Consider the following 21,989-nt stretch of genomic DNA (forward strand, 5'->3'; position numbering starts at 1 on the left):
TATACATATATATATATATATATATATATATATATATATATATATATATGTATATATATATATATATATATGTATATGTATATATATATATATATATATATATATATATATATATATATATATATATATATATATATACATACATTGCAGTGCATTCTTAGTGTAACGGCTCACAGTGCAGAACTTGAAACTAAATCTGCATGCATCGAGACCAGGCTCACACCATCACCTAAAGAAAAGTACAGAATTGTTTTACGCAATTACTGGGGAGGTAGTGCAAACAGAATGTTGACTAGATGACACGGCGCTAATAAAACAAAAACTGACAGTGATACTTAAGTTATGGAAATTAGTAAAACATTAATTGGAAAATAAGCCTAAAACACTCAAATTAGCTGTTTATTTACTCATCTTCAGGAAATCAATGAAGTAGGTCAGTTTTTTCAGAAGAAAAATAAAGAAGACTTGGTCCTTGGTGATTTACTACAAAACAACAACAACAACAAAACAGGCAAACTGAAAAAACTGCCCATGGCTCCTGATCATTAATGAAATGATAATTTTACTTGGTCTTAATGTTTACTTGGTCTTAAAGATCTTAATGCATCTTAATGTATGAAATGTAGGTATTTATTTTGCCTGTCTTTTTTTTTTTTTTGGACACTAATTTTCATAAATTATTGAGGACTATAATTTCACCTCTTGTTCTTTTGAAGAAAAAAACTATATATTGAGTAACTAACTGTATATTGAGTGAACTAAGACAGACAAGATATGAAAAGTTTTATTCAGTGATTTATGCTAAGCTAAGCTAAAAGTGTTCCTGTGACCCGAAGAACAGCAGAAGGGATTCAAAACTGGTAAAACACAACTGTTTAACCGTAGGGGACTTGTAAAATGAGCCTATTTCCAAAAAAAGGAGTGTTCCTTTAGAATTTTTTCATCTTTCTCAGAAAAAAACAACACATGTCTGGAACAAAATGAAAAAATATTTGTCACTTTTGTGAGAACTATCCCTTTCAGATAACATTTACACATACTTCATAAATATTAAAACAAGGGTTCTGAAAACTGGCCATTTTTGGTTAATCAACATAACCTTGTTTTGCTTGTAGGCTTTAAGTGGTCGTCTAACCATTTAATCAGCATTTGTGAAGAGAGACATCAAGTTTAAAGGCTCTGAAAGCACACAAAGCACGTACAGCATTCCTGTGACAGCAGAAGCAGATGTGAGAAACTTTCATTCTTTAAGAGGAATATGATGAAAAGATTGACTTTCCTTCTTGGAAGGCAGGAGAGATAAGACTTAGACAGTGTTTACAGAATCTCTAAAGAAGACCTGAAGCAAAACGATCAAGTGTATCAATGTCATTAAGGAGAGAATGTGTGTAAACTCAAAGCACATCAAGACTGAAAGGCCGGAAACACGTGAATAGACGGCACAGAAATGTCTCCATATGTAAGAGCTTGCCCAAAGCTCAAGTAGGAACAAGGTGGATAAAAGTTAGAGAATTTGCGACTAATTCAGATCCGGTATGTTGGGCTTTAGAGATTGGACTTGTGGTTTGATAAAACACAAAACAGGTGGCTATTTATTAGTGTTTGCCCGGAAGTGTGTCCCAGAAACATAGAAACCAAATTGGAGCCAGGCACTGACTGAATCCAAATCCACACTTACTTGATCACACATTCCTCTATTTACATTTAGCACTGACCACATATCTGTATATGCTATGAATGTGGGCGTGTATGCATGTGTGTTTATGTGTCCATCCGGCCCAGCAACACCTATGGCGGAAGCCTCTCTGCGTTTTTGGACAGGCTGTGAAGAAGTGTTTTTTGAAAGTCCCCCTCTGAGGCCTCGGGGACGAGAAACTCGATTAGCAGATCCCAGATGCAGTATACAAGATGCCTGCAAAACACAGTTAAAAGAGGTCACAAGCTCAGCTACATGCTACACACAGATCCCACAACATTGTATTATCAAGACCAAAATAAATAATAATCCTAACCTGCGATATTAAGATCAGACAAGATTATTCAACACTTTTTAACAAACATAACTTGTAAAACTTTTTAACAAACATCAGAAATGATGTATTTGGTTACAAACAGGAAAAAATATATTTAAATTTAAATTCAATGATTAAACCATGGTATGATCAGCAAAAAAACTAAATGGTTTGGGCAGTATTTTTAATGAGCTACTGTAATTTGATTCCTATGGGAAAAGTACAATACAATAAAAAATTTTTTTTTTTTTAACTTTTAACAAGTATTTGTTTTTTTATTTTTTTTAATCAAACTCGAACTCAGAACATCTAAAGTACAATGGCACAACATGTAGACATGCTCCCCCGAGGCTATCTGCGCCAACAAAACTGTATTTGTTACTACTGCTACGGCAGTTATTACTATTACCACTACAAAAATATTATTAAAAACAAACCTAATATTGTATTATGTATACAACATATAGTTAATATAAATATTTTCTCCAGTAAATATTATAACAAATAAAAAACAAGTCTAGTATATCCAGATGCATCAGAATAATGTGGCTACTAGCTAACAATATGTATATTTTGTACTATATACTATACTACGCCTGTCTTGTGCTAACTTACCTGAACTGTCTCTATCAAATGTCTATGTAAATAGACTTTATCCATAATGCAAATGTCATTAACATACAACTAATCAACATTATATTACTAGCAATTAGGTTGTTAATGTTACAACTTAAAAGTTCACAGCTGACCGTGCTAGCTAGCTAACCCATTGCAACATTCCACTATTGCACAGTGTTTCCATTTGGCAACACACACATTTGATTGATTTACAAAAAACTATTTTGATTTAAAAAAAATTGGAGTTGTGAATATGTCATCATAACCTACTGGAGGTGATGTTTCAGATTTGTTTGTGGATCTGACATAATTTGATCCTTTGTTTTTATTGACGTTTACATTTGCATTCAGCAACTACTCACAATAAATGCCAGTCTGTCAGAAATCGCGCTACAGAAAAACACAGCATGTCATGTGACTTAACCAAAGCACATCATTGGCTACACTAAGGTCTTCTCTTTCCAACAAAAAAAATAATAATGTTGGTCTTAAAGAAACAGTGGCAGGGACATGAACATAAGTATCATGTTTCCATATGGCAGTAGAGGGTTAATTATAGCAACATTTTATAAAATTATCAAAAATATTCTTTAATATCATACTGACTCACAATCCAGTGACTAAAACAGGTAGCGCCTAAGGTAAGTACGCATTAACATTTATTTTATGACAGAAACACCAACATAATTGACAATTATGAATAAATAAACACTTTTCTGACATTTGCTTTGATGCCAGATTTATTGTTTCCATAAAATTCTCATTAGATCTTGGAATATCAATGACATGATGCATCTGTGCACCTTAAAAACCAAGCTCTTAGTAGAGAGGATGTTACGCAGACACTGGATTTGGACATGTCTTGTTGCCTTTCTCCTCTGTATACTGACTATTAAACACACAGCTCATAAAACAAAGGAAAAGTCAACGTATAACTGATTGTAGCAGCATCTGCTTCATCTGGACATTTACAGCAGATTCCAGCATGTTCTAGTAAATCACAGAGTGCCTCTCTCCAAATCCAAGCCGGTGAGAATAAATCATGCATCCCACTGAGGTAACAATCCACAAAGATGTCACGAGTGCCCTGATAACAGAGCACAGCGATGTATCAATTGAAAGCACATTTGTGCATTCCTTTGTCAACATCACATGCTTACGGTGCCATAAAAAGTATGATGTAAGTAAATTACAGTCTGACCATTTTACCTATTAAAGCCACATGTTCACTAGACCACGTCTGCCTGCCTATTTCACTGTCACAAACCGTTAAAAACAATAAAAAGAGTATACTTCTGTCTATATTTTAATCAGCTTCTGCTAGAAATAAATCTGTAAAATCTGTAAAAAGTACTGGCAGCTCAATATCTGCTTTATGCACCATAATTTATACAACCAACTCAGATAAAATATAGTTTCAAACAAATATTGTACAGTGTCAAAAGTTGCTGGAGCAGAGATCCATGATGCATGAATAAAAAGAAGTCACAAACTGCTAAAAACTGTTGTTTCTCAACCACGTTCCTGGAGGACCACCAGCTCTGTACCTTTTCCATGTCTCCTTAACCAAACACACCTGATTCAGATCATCAGCTTATTAGCAGAGAATAAAAGACCTGTAATGGGTGTGACCCAAAGGAGACATCCAAAACATGCAGTACTGGTGGTCCTCTAGGAACATGGTTGAGAAACATTGATCTAAATCATGTGCTTCTGCAAGAAACCAAACTAATAAAAGTTTTTTTTTAAATATATTTTTTAAAAGTTAAGTTATCAATAGCAAAAATTGTCAGAGCTAAGATCAAGCTTGCCATTTTCTGCCAATTCAGAAAGCATAATGAAAGCTGCAGTATGTAAGTTTGGCACCCAGTGGTTGAACTAGGTATTGCACACCTTGTTCAAAACACATGCACGTGCAGGTTGCCAGATTGACAACATCAAGAGGAGCATGCCTGACTATCGAGCCTAAAGGCTGATTTAAAACGTGTTCTAAATAAAAGCAACTGCATGTAACAGAAGCAATATTTTCTATGTTTAAAGGAGTTTTTGTCCTATCCAACAGCTGAAATTTATATTTTAGAAACGGCTTCTATTTCTTGCTGCTGAACAACAAAACTAAGAGAGTGATCACCTCAGGTACACGTAATTTGATTTATTTAATGTTTAATGCTAATAATGTGAGTTTGAATGCCATTTTACATTACATTTACCACAGCCATATCATCCTGCAGCCCAAGACCGGTTACTCACTAAAGCTAAGCAGGGCTGACCCTGGTCAGTACCTGGATGGGAGACCACATGGGAAAACTATATTGCTGTTGGAAGTGGTGTTAGAGAGGCCAGCAGGGGGCACTCAACCTGTGGTCTGTGTGAGTCCTAATGTCCCGGTAAAAGTGAAGGGGACACTATACTGTCAGTGGGCGCAGTCTTTCGGATGAGACGTTAAACCGAGGTCCTGACTCTCTGTGGTCATTAAAAATCCCATGGCACTTCTCGTAAAGAGCAGGGGTGTAACCCCGGTGTCCTGGCCAAAGTCGCTTAATCGGCCCTTACGATCATAGCCTCCCAATCATCCCCATCCACCGAATTGGCTCTATCACTGTCTCTTCACTCCACCAATAGCTGGTGTGTGGTGAGCGCACTGGCGCCGTTGTCCTGTGGCTGTCGTCGCATCATCCAGGTGGATGCTGCACACTGGGGGTGGTGTGGAGAGACCCCTTTCATGATTGTGAAGCGCTTTGGGTGTATGGCCATACACAATAAATGCGCTATATAAATACACATTACATTACATTTGCTGACATACTACTAAAAGCAGCAGAAGATAGTTTCACCTCAGATCTTGCAAATAAAATAAACTGTTTAAAATTGAACTTTAGAACTGTGAGTCAGTAAGCCAACACATATCAGGGATTCAGCATGTACATTTAATAATGTTAAAGAGGTTTAATTTGTATTAATTAGATTATAAACCTTACCATTTCGTTAGAGTGCAGTAAGTGCACTATTCTGTGCTTCTGAATGGCTGTATTTTAATTTCTCTCGTGTTGTGTCTGGTGCAAAGGGCCAAATTGCTTATTACTGCAAATCTCGTCAAGTGGCATGTTGTTAGGACAAGGGGATATTATTTGCTAATTAATAAATACCTAATGTGGAACTCTGAATCTGCGTCTTATGATTTCAGAGTCTGTTACTGTCGCAGAGGTCGCAATTTTGGGCATGGACACATTCGAAAACGTTCTTGACTGACTGAATGAAATGCACTGTTTTCCACCAAGGCAACCAATGGCGCTGAATTATAATTGGCTAAACTGGCTAAACTTAAATATTTGCAAACATATTATTGGTTTTTTTATACTTTAGAAAAGTCAAAAACTTACATACAGCACCTTTAAACAAAAAAAACACCTGTGAATCACGATATGGACAATTTCTGTTTGAATATTCCTTGTGCAACTGTGTTTTTTACGCAACTGATGATTTGTTTTACAGCATACGCACTAACTTTCCATGGAATTTGTAATTTCCAGTCAATGTTTTTTAACTTCATAAATGCACATGGTGCATAAGTGGTGCTGATTTTTATCTACGTCTGTGTTTAGTGTTTAAACACACCTGTTTACAGTGGGGTCCTGAAAAGAATCCACAACCGTCTGCCAAAAAATCTTGTACTTCTCAGAGCCCAGCATATCAGAGATCAGATCTGTAAAAACAAAGCCACACAATAAAACTCAGCAAACTTTACTCAAGGAGCATGGAGATGGAGACTTGCTTGATGTACTACACCACACACTACTAATGAAGAACAGAGTCGTTTGGTGAATTACACAATTATTAACAAGCAAATTGCACCCGTTCGCTCCAAAACAAAAGCATTTGAAATTGGAAACATTTATTCACAACTCTCCCACAAAGCACTATTTTCCATTACACTAAACCAACTAGTTGATTTCCTTTATTTTTACCGCATTTTCTGTTCTGAACACTGTTCAATGTATTTAGAATGAAAATACACATTTATAATGTTTGTTTAAGTTTTGTTTTATTTAAGCTGGGCATACACCACAAGCTAATCAGGCTGATTTTGAGCCATTTTTTTCCCATTTTGACAATCCAAAAAATGTCCTCCGACAATGTCCTGATATGGAAACCCCATCAAACGAGCACACCAGCCAGAAATTATCACGTGAAATGAAAAATATCCAATCAGAATGCAAGCTGACAGAAGATGGAAGCATACCAAACAAACACCATCATGGCACAGCACAAAGTGAAATGGATTTGGACAGCAGAGATGGAGAATGAGCCCATCAATTTGTGACAAGAGCTTGCATGTTTATTCATGTATTTGTTAACTATGTTTATTCTCATGTCACAACAGATTTTATAAGATTTCCTATGTGCACATTCGGGACATTTGGGTTGAAGTTGTTGATGTGTGGTCATTTTGGTATTTGGTATTTTCTTTTGTCCTCATGTTTGTGGTCTTTAACATTTTAAAAAACGTATAAACTAAAAGAAACATTTGTGTATTCCCAACCTTAAAGATATGTAACAACTTGTCTTTTTTCACAATAATTTAATTGAATCATTCTCCTCTTAAGCAATAATTCCCTCATTCAGAGAGCACATAAAAAGCACAATTACACTTATACATGCTTAGGGAATCTACATCAATATTTTGGAATAAAGGGCAATAAAGTATTATTTTCTCTTGGCTAAACGTCACTTTGTGTCTAATGCTTTATGTGTGCATTTATTGTGTGGGCTCTCACCTGGCATGAGCTTCATGAGGCACTGCAGAGCCTGCTTTCTGCTGTGGTCTTTCTGCTGCTGGCTGCGCTGTGGTCGAGGTTGAGCTGGCAGATTTCCTCCAGGCCAGATTGCCTCCTGCAGAACCCGCAGGTAAACCACCCAATACTGTGTACAGGTCAGGTTCCCCACACCCACCTCCAGCCACCTGCAAACCAATCGCCACATAATAAAGAATTTAGTATGATGGAAAACACCCACACATACTCATTCACACACATACACTACGTACAATTTAGTTTACCCAATTCACCTATAGCACATGTCTTTGGACTGTGGGGAAAACCGGAGCACCCGGAGGAAACCCACGCAAACACAGGGAAAACATGCAAACCCCACACAGAATTCCCAACTGACCCAGCTGAGGCTCGAACCAGCATCCTTCTTGCTGTGAGGAGATTGTGCTACCCACTGCCCCACCGCATCACCTGATCATATACATTAAAATGTTAAAAAGAAACTGTTCTTTCCATGTGGCAAATTTGAACTAACTGAATATATTGTGATATACTTCATTATCAGGATGTGAGACTTATAATGTGACATGAGAATTAGCCCTATGCACTATGTTTGTTCTAACTACTTACTTAAAATGAGCCCAAACAACACAATTCTTCAGGGTTTTTTGGGGGGTGGGGGAAGCTTAATTGTTTTATGTTCAGTCAATTTAAAATTGTAAAAACCATTATGTTAACTCAATCAATTTCTGTTGGAACAACATGAAGGCATTGTGTGGAACCCAGCATGTTTTACAGTAGTGTAACATTATTTTCATCATAGACAAAAATAAAGCACACAATGGCAAAAATACCTCACTCAGTTTTCCTTCTGATGGATTATTTGTAGCTTATCGTTTAAAGTGATTTGATTGAATTCTTGTTACGCTTCGGGAATTCTGCGAGTGTGTGTTTCTCTCTTTCGCTCTTTCTCTCCCTCTTTCGGTTTCACAGGTTCAACCCCCTTCAGATTGTTATTGGCTGTAGGATCGGTCAATCATCATTATCTTCGGTGATGTGGTGGCTTCTGCGGCCAATCTGAGCGGTCGCCAGCTTTTTAAAAAGACGACAAGTGGGACACCAGACAAAGACTTTTGCGCTCCTGTTTCGTTCTTTGTTTTAAGCTGCATCTCGTTGTTTCTTTTGTTTTTGGTACTTTTTATTGCTTTGCCAAAAGTTGTTATTGCCATCTTGCTTATTTTCATTAATTTTCTTTTTATTCTTCATTTGAGATCATTTGCTGATATTCTTTGTTTTGGGGATTTGTAGAGGTAGATGTCACGTAACTTGCATCCTTACATCACCTAGCAAAGCTGTGTATAGACACACCAGGTTTAGGAATGAGCGCTGTCTTTGTATTTTTCTGTTTGGTTAAGATTAGAGTAGGTAAGTTAGGGCGTGTAAACGCCGAAGACTTGCTTTCGATTATTTTAGGTAAAAGGGTTCTACTGAGTTAGTTTGATTTTTGGTTTTGTTATTTTCTTTTCTTTCAGCGCCACTTTTGTCCTCTTTCCCTGTGGGATTTATTGTTTTTGGATTATTCTGTTGTTATAAATTGTATATAATTTGCCTTTTGGGGTTATTTGTTGTTATCTATATTATTCTTCTTTATTATTACTATATTCTGTTTATCTTTGATTTTTGTATAATAAATTATTCTCTTTTTGGCAGTTATTTGGTTGATGCATTGTAGTTTTCTTCTCCCATATTACACAAAATTGTCACAATATAAATGTTACTTACTTCAGTCCCTAGTCTAACATCAAGAAGTAGTAACAGTTCTCTTAAATGAACGTTCCTCAAACATGAAGAGCAACTCATCATTTGAAACAGTAGTCATGTGACTACAGTTGGGTGGATTAAAAGATTCAGGACACCTTCTGTTTTTTGAATATTTCTAAAATTCTGTTTGCTGATGAAAGTGACTGTAAAGGGACTATGCACCTTTAAGGGACATTAGCAACTCGCTGAAAAACATGGGTGATAAAATGCACTGGAAAAGCCTTCCAAATGAAAAAAAGTCAAAAATAACATCATATGTTTGGGTTAAAAATTCCACTAATGTCCTTCAGCACATCACATTTTACATGTGCCACTGAAGGGTTCTGTCTATTCCAGTTAAAATCTCTGATGGGCCGCATATGGATTTAGTTTATCCAAAATAAATAAATAAATAAATAATATTAAAAGAGCATCTAATTTCACAGAATCAATTCAGCAAAATTACTTTTGGCCACTTTAAGTTGAAGAATCTGTGAATAACTGCGGGATTGCGTAACCTTACTGTGGATGAGACTTTAATCTTTTAATAATCACTACCATTTTGGCAGACAGTCACCTTAACAAATAGAGCTGAACAAAAGATGTGGAAAGAGTGTTATAAAACATTACTATTTTTCTCAGAGAGCTTGGAAAATATGTAGAAACCCACTGGCATGAAAAAGGATAATGTGTACTTTAAAATGGGTATTTTTGTTCGTTGCAATTTAATGTTATTCAAACCAAATCCAATGACCAACTCTATGTTATTTTTGTATCACTGATTTGCCACCATAGTTTTGTTATTATTTTGATTTGCATTTATGTTTGTTGACATTTTAATTTTAGTCACCTTTTTGTGAGAAAAGAATCATATACATCACGTATTGTTTATTCATTCATTTTCCTTCACCTATAGCACATGTCTTTGGACTGTGGGGGAAACCGGAGGAAACCCATGCGAACATAGGGAGAACATGCAAACTCCACACAGAAATGCCAACTGGTCCAGCCAGGACTCAAACCAGCGACCTTCTTGCTGTGAGGCAACACTTCAAACTAGGCATGGGCTGGTTTAAGTTTCTGACAGTATGATAACCTTGAATAAAAATATCACGGTTTCACGGTATTGTGATCACTGCTCTAAAATAAGCTCTTTTTAAATGCCTGGGTAAAAAAAAATTCTTCTCCGTTAAACATTTCTTATATTTTGGAACAGTAAATATGTCAGGCTAAATAATTCAAATAAATCACTGACTTCTGCGCTCGTTATTGGTTTAAAAAACAACATAAAAAAAATTGGTTTCTTTCCAACATAAAAAACACATTAAAAAAAACTTTACATACACCTTAGGAGTAGTATAACGAAAAATCTTAGCGTTTTTAAAACCTTGACTTTTCCAAACTGAGGTAAACTGATTATCGTCCCATGGCCAGTGCTAACCACTGAGCCACCATGCCACCACATATTGTTTCATTTTAGTTAACTTTGTTAAGACTTTTGTTTTAATGAATAATAACTTGAAAACCCTGAACAAATCATTGAAATCATTTAACAAATCAAGTTAACATGCAAAAACAGAAACATTAAACGAAAACAAGGCATAACTTCCTTATTTGTAATGAACAATTATGTCCAAAAAATACACAAATAAGTGAAAAAAACTAATAAAATAAAAAATTTAATTAGGGATTACCATGTCTCTGTAGTACAGCAATTTTACCATCTTTATCACCACAGTACAATTATAAAAGAAGAAGCTTCAATCCTGCTTTGTGGATGTTAAATCAGGTTTATTTTGTACATTAACATAATGTATATCCATACAGCAGTGGATATTAATGTGTATCCTGTCACATTTGCCATGCAAAAACATGTGTGCTGTATGTGTCTGTCCGCTGCGTGTGTGTCTGTGTGTCTGTGTGTATATGCGCAAACTTTGTAACAACACTGTGTGTGACTAATTGTTGCAGAAAGGCTTGAATTAACTCCACAACGTTCATTATTATCGAAATAAATACATCAAATAATCATTGGGAAAGTTCTTACTGTAGTATTTCTCACAAACGTTACGTGAGATCTGCTTCCTTCATGTCTGTCACTGTGCTTTTTAACTAATGCCCTGACAGGCAGAACGATTGGAACGGTGGGCGGGAGAACTAGCATTAAAGGCCCAGGTCACAAAAACAGCAACATTGTGTTCAAAGCAGAAAATTCCAATATTCTAAAAGGTTAATAAATAATCTGATGGGTGTTTTGAAACTTTACAGACACTTTCTGGAGACACAAAAGACTTATCTTAAATTTTGGAAAAGGGGTAAAATAGGTGCCCTTTAAATAGAACTGTAGCTGGGTGAGGTTGTTGATGTAGCAGAGACTGCTAAACATTCAACACAAGTGGCTCTTAATAAATAACTCACTGGTGCTGTTGTACACGGAGTTATTCTGTACTCACAGTTGCAGTTTAAAGTCAGCAATACAAAACAGATCATTCTAATCACCATGCAGGTAAAAATTCACCATGTGAATGAGCAGATTGTAGACCAAAACTTATTGATAACACTCATAATCAACACATCATCTCTGCAAAGCATATCGGCATTGCTTTCAGTTTATATTTCAAGCAAAATCAAGGTCAAATTATCAGACCCTTTACTTTCACGTGTGACTGATTTAAATCTGTCCTGCGCTTCGATTACATTGCTGGTTTATTTTAGTCCTGACTCTCTGAAATGCCACAAATGCTGCATGGTGACAGAGCCTAAGATCCAGAGACCGTGTATGGTCATGTTTACTTTGTGCAAAAACAAGTCAGTTTTACAGTCTTGCATTTTCTATTAAATATAGATCATTTGAACATAGAAATGTCCACCCCTGAGTTTCACAGCAAAATGCAATTTTTGCATTAATGTCAAAGGGAACATGTTTATTTGGGACACCAATTCAGCTCTACTTCATGGTTACTAGCGTAGCTCCGTTCAGACTCTCCAACAAAATGATGGCTTTCCCAGTGGTCATTAAACTGCAATTATGGTCAAATTTCAATGACCCAGTAACAACATGACAGAGTTTTGTTTGCACTGCCTGTCTGCGGAATATATATGGGAAAGTTTAACCACTGCAGAGATTTTCTGTGGACTACATGTTGGTATATGTCAATGAAAGTCTGTGATAGTACAATATTACGTAGAGGAGAATGTTACTATTGTGTTCCATGGCAAAATTATTTTTAAAGCCTGCAGTAGGTTTCATACGTCAGTGTAGTCTTTTAAATTGATCCAAACAGGTTTTATTTCCTGGAAAGACATTCAAAGTACATTTCTATAAATGTTTCATTGAAAGCTTTAGATTGCTGCCCAAAACATAAGTTCTAAGTCAGTATGTGGTTATAACAGAGCTTGCAAATGTTAGACTGAAGACCTGTGTAATCCTCAAGAAGTTTTGATGTAAGGTGATGGAACACAAACTAGCTCCAAAACAACAAGTGGAGCATTCTACTCCATTAAGGGCATTTCAGCCATTATGAAGGGAAGTAAATGTGGACTGCCATGGCCTTTGAAGGAGACGTGCAGGCAGCGTTAGTGGAGGAAGGCATTTCTCAAGCCAACGGGAGTGGAAAACAAGGGTGCCTGGAGCTCACTGGAGCCAATTAAGATTAAACTACCCTTTTCAGATTTTAAAGTGAGCCTTTTTTCCTGACACTCAGAAAATATAAACATTATTAGTATGTTCCATTCAGAGCCCTGCTTGATCTGCATCTCAATTAAACCTGGAAAAAATGATGTGAGGGAAAATAAATCTCAGAAATGAATGAATTACATGGACCTTTAATTAAAAACGTACTTGTATTACACAGAGGATGAATAATTGAATAAGCTCAGGTCTTAAAAACCTGTTTTGCCCAATTTTCATACATGTGTTACTCCTTCGTATTGTATTTCTATCTGGAATAACCTGTTACTAACTAATGGTAAACAGAGTGATAAGACTGTAGACAGAACGATTTAACAATAGAAAAATAAAACAGCAGGTAGAACAACAGAAACACAGAATGATAAAAAACTATAGATACACAGAATCATTGAATAATATACAGAACAACAAAAACAACAGACAGAAATGTCAGAATTATAAAATGAGCAAATGATAGAAAGAACGATAAAATGATAGACTGACAAAAAAACAGAAAATTAGACAGTATGATACTAAGATGGATTGACAGAATTATAGAGAGAACGATGGATAGATTGATCTAACAATGGATATAACAATAGATCGATAGTCGCATAGAACAATAGACAGACCGAATGATGGATAGATCGATAGTCAGAACAAGACAGACCGAACAATAGACAGACCGAATGATGGATAGATTGATAGTCGGACAGAACAATAGACAAACTGAATGATAGATAGATTGATAGTCGGATAGAACAATAGACAGACCGAATGATGGATAGATTGATAGTCGGATAGAACAAGACAGAGAGAATGAAAGATAGACCGATAGTCGGATAGAACAATAGACAGACCGAATGATGGATAGATTGATAGTCTGAGCGAACAGTAGACAAATTGAATGATAGATGGATTGAGTATCGGATAGAACAATAGACAGACTGAATGATGGATAGATTGATAGTCGGATAGAACAAGACAGAGAGAATGAAACATAGACCGATAGTCGGATAGAACAATAGACAGATCGAATGATGGAAAGATCGATAGTCAGAGAGAACAATAGACAGAGCGATTGATGGATACATCGATAGTCGGATAGAACAAGATAGAGAGAATGAAAGATAGACCGATAGTCGGATAGTACAAGATAGAGAAACCAAATGCTGAATAAATCGCTAGTCAGATAGAACAAGATAGAGAGAATGAAAGATAGACCGATAGTCGGGGGAACAAGACAGAGAGAATGATGGATAGATCGATAGTCAGATAGAACAATAGACAGAGCGATTGACGGATACATCGATAGTCCGATAGAACAAGATAGAGAGAATGAAAGACCGATAGTAGAATAGAACAAGATAGAGAGACCAAATGCTGAATAAATCGATAGTCAGATAGAACAAGACAGAGCGAATGAAAGATAGACTGATAGTCAGATAGAACAATAGACAGATCGAATGATGGAAAGATCGATAGTCAGATAGAACAATAGACAGAGCGATTGATGGATACATCGATAGTCAGATAGAACAAGATAGAGAGAATGAAAGATAGACTGATAGTAGAATAGAACAAGATAGAGAGACCAAATGCTGAATAAATCGATAGTCAGATAGAACAAGATAGAGAGAATGAAAGATAGACTGATAGTCAGATAGAACAATAGACAGAGCGATTGATGGATACATCGATAGTCGGATAGAACAAGATAGAGAGAATGAAAGATAGACCGATAGTCGGATCGAACAAGATAGAGAGACCAAATGCTGAATAAATCGCTAGTCAGATAGAACAAGATAGAGAGAATGAAAGATAGACCGATAGTCGGGAGAACAAGACAGAGAAAATGATGGATAGATCGATAGTCAGATAGAACAATAGACAGAGCGATTGACGGATACATCGATAGTCGGATAGAACAAGATAGAGAGAATGAAAGATAGGCCGATAGTCGGATAGAACAATAGACAGATCAAATGATGGAAAGATCGATAGTCAGATAGAACAATAGACAGAGCGATTGATGGGTACATCGATAGTCAGATAGAACAAGATGGAGAGAATGAAAGATAGGCCGATAGTCAGATAGAACAAGATAGAGACCAAATGCTGAATAAATCGATAGTCAGATAGAACAAGATAGAGAGAATGAAAGATAGACCGATAGTCGGGAGAACAAGACAGAGAGAATGATGGAAAGATCGATAGTCAGATAGAGCAATAGACAGAGCGATTGATGGATACATCGATAGTCGGATAGAACAAGATAGAGAGAATGATGGATAGATCGATAGTCGGATAGAACAAGAGAGAACGAATGAAAGACAGATCAATAGTTAGACAGAAAAAGATAGAAAGAGAGAAAGATAGAACGATGGACAGATACATCAAACAAAGGTCATAAAGATGGAATGATGGATGAATTGATGGGAAGATAGATGGATGGATGGAACGATGGATCCATGGATAGATGGATGGAACGATGAATCGATAGATGGATAGATGGATGGATAGAACGATGGATAGATGGATGGATAGAACAATGGATGGATGGATGGATAGAACAATGGATGGATGGATGGATAGAACAATGGATGGATGGATGGATGGATGGATGGATGGATGGATGGATGGATGGATGGATGGATGGAACAATGAATGGATGGATGGACGGATGGATGGATGGAACAATGAATGGATGGACGGATGGATGGATGGATGGATAAATTCCTCTAACACTGGCTTTATGAGGTAGCTCACATTTACACAGCATCTACACAGCATGAGGATTTCTTGAGCACAGTATTTCTTATGTTCTTCTTAAATCAGACATAACAGTTACTCTTATGTCCAAAAAAACTCAATTATGGTCTGATCAGACCAAAGAATCTTTATCCAGTCATTATGTCAATAGGCTGCGACTAGTAGAGCAGCAGTTTCAATAGTCTCAGCTGCTGGAGCCTGTAACTCTTCAGATCTGTCATTGGCCTCTTGAAAGTCTACTTTTTACAGTCATTGATCACATTAATACAAATCATTGATTTAACTCCAAAAGGTTTTTCAAATCAGTTATTTAGAAATCCTCTTGTATCAATGCCTTATTTCAATTGTTTAAATAAGTGTTCTTTGTTTAAATAAATCATAGTTTCTGCCACAATAGTGACTTATCACAGTGGTTCTCAACTGGTTTGGCCATGGGACCCACATTTTTACATGGTCATCAAGCCGTGACCCAAATTTTTAGGAACTATAATATAATTTCAGGAATTATAATTCATTTGTATTTATTTGTTAACATACACAAGTAGTGAAATCATAAGAAAATTGCCAAGACTTACAAATAAACAATACTTTATTGCTGTCATTTAACAAAATGTATCAAATTACAGTAATATTACAGAGTAAAAACGTCAAATACTGTACACAGTGGTTAGGGTAAGGAAAAGTTCAGTTACCATTAACTAAACTGAACTGTTAATAAAACATTAACACTGATCCTGTTGAACACAATAACCAGCAAATTACAATTAAAATGAATAAAATAATCATAACCATTTTTATAATAATCACCCGTTATTTGCTCTTCTGCTATTGTGTGGGCTTTCTTGGCCTTTGCTACATGGTGAGCTACACCGTAAGATGCGCAGAGTGCCTGTACTTGTTTTGAACATGAAGATGTTTAGCACTTTTGCGATGCCCTCAGCTATTGGAGTCGTCTTTGAAAATAGTCCACAGGTTTGTCCTTGCAAATGGGATGTTTGGTTTCTAAATGTCATTTTAATTTAGAAGGTTTCATGCTCTCTTGTGAGAGTACCTCAAATGACATGAGGTTTTAAGCCTTTTTTGTCGTCAATATATGTAAATCCATACTTTACATATTCGGTGTCATACTTGCGCCTCAACATATTTGTTGATGTCAAATGGTACGGTTGTTGTACGCGCATTTCAAAATAAAAGTCTGATGTAAGCAAAATAAGTTAAAAATGTAACTTTTTTTTTTTGACCACACACTCCACTCACTGAAAATGTTCCCGTGACCCACTTTTGGGTTGCGACCCACCAATCTGACTTATCAGACATTGTGGTTTCCAAAAATACATGTAACTATAAAGCAACTAAAAATTACCCATTCTTTCACAAAGGTTTATATAAGCAGTCTATGGCCATATCAATATGAACAAAAATCTAAGTTTTCAGACCCTTGGCAAAACTGTGCTACAATCTCAGAAATAAAGGCACGAGAGGTATCTTTTCAAAAGGTATGCATATTAATACCTCAAGGGTACATATTAGTACCTAAAAAGTGCAAAAGTGTACCTCTTAACTTTTTTTGGTATTAATATATACCTTTGAGGTATACCAATATGGACCCTTTAAGTACAAATGTGTACCTTTTGAAAAGATACCACCCCGGTGGTATCTCGTACCTTTAATTCTGAGTGCGTATGAAGAATTAAAAGTTTAAAACTCACTCACCAACTCACTTTCCTTCATTCACCAGAGAGGAATGATCCACCAATTATTCTAGCATGTCGAAATGATTCTCCTGTCGAAATATTGTCCTAAGAGTGCAACTGAAAACCCCCAGTGCTGGGAAACACCCATCCACTCAATCATTCACACACTACAGCCAATTTAGTTCATCCAGTTCACTTGTACAGCATGTCTTTTGGACTGTGAGGAAAACCAGAACACCGGAGTAAACCATAAAAAAAAGACGACGAAAAAGTTTCTGGCAAGTATATATTTGCTAATAGGTAAACGTTAAGACACACAGGCTGACAGACTTGGCCTACATGAAATATATATTTAAAAAATTATACATGTTTACTAATGTTTAGTAATATTTGTTAAATCTACACTTTTTTTTTTGCCTGAAACTGCTCCATATCAATGTATAACATGTTCATACACACGCAGATTCTTGTTGTAGTTTTAAGTAATATCTTATATTACTTGGATTAATGTAAATTGCATGCTATATTTATGTTGCATGTGCATACAATGCATCCGGAAAGTATTCATAGCGCTTCACTTTTTCTACAATTTTACAGCCTTATTTCAAAATGGATTAAATAAATTTATTTCCTCAAAATTCTACACACAACACCCCATAATGACAATGTGAAAAAAGGGTTTTTGAAATTGTTGCAAATTTATTACAAATAAAAAAACAGAATAATCACATGTAAAAAAGTATTCACAGATTTGCTCAATACTTTGTTGATGCACCTTTGGCAGCAATTACAGCCTCAAGTCTTTTTGAATATGATTCCACAAGCTTGGCAAATCTGCCTTTGGGAATTTTTGCTCATTCCTCTTTGCGGTACCTCTCAAGCTCTATCAGGTTGGATGGGAAGTGACCGTGTACAGCCATTTTCATTTGTTGTGAAGCCACTCCATTGATATTTTGGCAGTGTGTTTTGGGTCATTGTCCTGCTGGAAGATGAACTGTCGCCCCAATCTGAGGTCAAGAGCACTGTGAAGCAGGTTTTCATTCAGGATGTCTCTGTACACTGCTGCATTCATCTTTCCCTCTATCCTGACTAGTCTTCCAGTTCCTGCTGCTAAAAAACATCCCCATAGCATGATGCTACCACCACCATGTTTCACTCTAGGGATGGTATTAGCCTGGTGATGAGCGGTGCCTGGTTTTCTCGTAACATAACGGTTAGCATTCACTCCAAAGAGTTAAATTTTAGTCTCATCAGACCAGAGAATTTTGTTTCTTATGGTCTGAGAGTCCTACAGATCCCTTTTGGCAAATTCCAGGTGGGGAGTGGCTTTCGTTTGGCCACTCTACCATATAGATGGTTGTCCTTCTGTAAGGTTCTCCTCTCTCCACAGAAGAACGCTGGAGGTCAGACAGAGTGACCATTGGGTTATTGATTACCTCCCTGACTAAGGCCCTTCTCCCCCGATTACTCAGATTAGATGGCCAGCCAGCTCTAGGAAGAGTCCTGGTTCCAAACATCTTCCACTTATGGATGATGGAGGCCACTGTGCTCATTGGAACTTTCAGAGCAGCAGACATTTTTCTGTAATCTTCCCCAGCCTTGTGCCTTGAGACAATCCTGTCTCAGAGGTCTACAGACAATTCCTTTGTCTTCTTGCTTGGTTTGTGCTTTGACATGCACTGTCAACACTGGGACCTTATATAGACAGGTGTATGCCTTATCAAACCATGTCCAATCAACTTAATTTACCACAAAAATTAATTTAACACAATTAAGCTGCTGAAACATCTCAAGAACGATTAGTGGTATCAGAATGTACCTGATCACGAGCTGTGAATATTTATGTACATGTGATTTTTCAGGTTTTTTATTTTTAATAAATTTGCAACAATTTAAAAAACCCTTTTTTCACATTGTCATTATGGGGTATTGTGTGTAGAATATTGAGGAAATAAATGAATTTAATCCATTTTGAAATAAGGCTGTAACATAGAAAAATGTGGAAAAAGTGAAGTGTTACGAATACTTTCCAGATGCACTGTATGCTATGAACAAACACATATAAAAGTGGCTTTTTTAAAATATATAAAAAGTAAATAAGCATGAAACTAAGCTGATTTTTTTTACTAACTAAGCTGTTTGTTATCTTTGTTATCAAATAATACAATGTATAATGAGGCAAATGGAAAGTGATCATCAAGGAAGGAAATCTGACTGGATGGTAGGTGTGATGTTCATGATGAAATTATCTGCAAAAGACTGTTATCTGGCTCAAACTATTACATCACAATACACATTTACACTTGTTTTTGTTCCTTCTTTCCTGTTATAGTCCACTCAACTGCTATATGCTATATAGGTATTAGTGTATGAGTGAATAGGTGAGCAGGTTCTGACACAGCTCATGGAACAGCACAAAGAGACTGGAACTGCTTGTAGTGCAGGTGTCTGTAACAGGTGTCTGTGTCCAGACTAATTATTCAAAGGTTCTGGTCCAAATAGAGGCAACAAGGAGATCAATTCAGCTTCTGCTCTCTTACCAAATGGAACATAATGACCTTTATGGGCAGCCAAGAGCTCAATTGCATCAATTTGCACTGCAAAATAATCAAATGCTTTGGGTTATGTGCCATTTTTTTAAAACAAGCCATTACAAGTTAGCAGCCCATTTCAAAACCCAGAGGAATGTTGGACCGAAATAAATAGTCTTTCCCAAGTCCAAATTAACTGGTTTATCTCAGATTAATCCATCTCCTTGCGTACAACTATTGCAAAACAAGCAAATACTTTTACCTTGGAGGCCACAGCCTAAACTAGAAATTGTTTCTTGGCATGGATTGCATCTTGTACAGGTACATTTGCTTGCAAGGAATCATCTCTGATAAAACATACTAAAGAAAAAAAAGAATAGACACAAACTGAGACAGTGAGATGAGATTAAAGTGTTATTACAAAGTTTTTCCATAAGGACATGATAACAAGACTGTGTGGTCTTTTTTCCAAACAAACCTACTGACAGGTTCATTGAGAATTTAGATCTTTTACAAGAATCTTCTACTACTATCACAACAATATTTATAATCACTCACTCTCTGAATGACTGGCAGATACCATGACAATGTAATGATGGAGCATGATGAATGCTGTTTTTCTAATCAATACACCTCATCCTGTAAAAATGCAGGGAAGATGTCCTTGTTGGTGGTTTCTTTTGGCAATGGCTACACTAGCATATCTCCAATCAGATATTTTGAGCCTCTGAGCAGAGCTGCACGTATGCAAAGAACACAATACCAACATTGTTTTCCATAACAGTGTTGTTATACAGGACCCGGATAGAAAAAATGGCTTTTGTTACAGACACATTATTCTACATGTTTCTCCGTATATGCCTGTCATAGCTATTATGAGGAGGTTTTGCATATGCTTAAAAAAACGGGTTTTGTAGTCTTGCATACAGAGGTCAACAATGTCAATACAATTTCAATCCACAGACCCAGAAAAACTTTTTTAAAATGGTGTATTTTGCATGTCTCGTCCTTAGTTGACAATATCACTTAATATATTAATACTCCACATTTTTTTGGAAATAGACTCATTAGACAAGTCAAACAGTAGAATTGACCATTTTTGAATCTATTCAGCTGATCTCCATGTTTGGCAGGGCATTTTAAGCTTAGCTTAGCATAAATCCTTGAATCAGATTTGACCATTAGGATCTCACTCAAAAGCTCAAATAAGTTTTGTAGTAACACGGTGTACTAAGACCTATGGAAAATAAAAAAATAGCTGTTTTCTAGGCAGATATGGTTAGGAACTTTACTCTCATTCCGGCCTTATAATCAAGAGACTTGCTGCGCTGTTACCTTGTTACCCAGATGGGGAATATTTTCAAGAACTATGTAATTTTGCACTGAATGGATTAAAATTGGTAAAACTCAATTGTTTAACCCTGGGTGACTTGTAAAATGAGCCTATTTTGAGTTTGTTTAAGCAGAACAAACACTAATTTTGTAATCTGCCATTGTTGTTTTGTTTGTCAAGTTGTTTTTGAGAGACCTGGGTCAATTACTTACATATATACTGTAAACTGTATATGTACACTTATTACATATTGTGTGTGTGTGTGTGTGTGTGTGTGTGTGTGTGTGTGTGTGTGTGTGTGTGTGTGTGTGCGTGCGTGCGTGCGTGCGTGCGTGCGTGCGTGTGTGAGAGAGAGAGAGAGAGAGAGAGAGAGAGAGAGAGAGAGAGAGAGAGAGAGAGAGAGAGAGAGTGTGTATGTAGAATCTTCTGAAAACACATTTTAAGATTTTAAGATAAAAATGTAGAAGAATAAGGGACAATCCAGAAATTATTATTAATATTATTAATAATGTTTAGTGCCATTGTGCCAGTGAGGGGCAAAAGTTGCAATGGGTAAACTTTGTATAGTATATTTTCAAACAGTATAGTTTTCAACACTTGCACGCTGAAATAGTTTTTCCAAAGTTGCTGCACTTAAGTTATTTGCTGGAATCTTTGTGTAACTGTCTCCAAGCCACCCTGCCGTGATAACAATTGAGACATCAAATTCACGCAAAGTTCACATTCATTAACAGACATTCTGTAGTGTGATGTTGGAAATAAATCATCATCGTATGATTTGGAAGCTTCA

The 21,989-nt window shown here is 36.3% G+C and overlaps 1 protein-coding gene across 1 annotated transcript in view; it reads right to left on the minus strand.

The window, feature by feature from the left end:
• Positions 1 to 386: 386 nt before the first annotated feature.
• snx19b (sorting nexin 19b) overlaps positions 387 to 21,989 on the minus strand; it is a 50,243-nt gene continuing 28,640 nt past the window's right edge. The window contains exons 10-12 of the mRNA XM_056473569.1: positions 7,406 to 7,590; positions 6,246 to 6,333; positions 387 to 1,912 (exon numbers count right to left, since the gene is read on the minus strand). Of these exons, the coding sequence (XP_056329544.1) occupies positions 1,789 to 1,912; positions 6,246 to 6,333; positions 7,406 to 7,590 (397 nt within the window). The 3' untranslated portion in view covers positions 387 to 1,788. The remainder of the gene's footprint in view (positions 1,913 to 6,245; positions 6,334 to 7,405; positions 7,591 to 21,989) is intronic.

Source organism: Danio aesculapii, chromosome 15, assembly GCF_903798145.1.
Source record: "Danio aesculapii chromosome 15, fDanAes4.1, whole genome shotgun sequence".
Classification (NCBI taxonomy): Eukaryota; Metazoa; Chordata; class Actinopteri; order Cypriniformes; family Danionidae; genus Danio; species Danio aesculapii.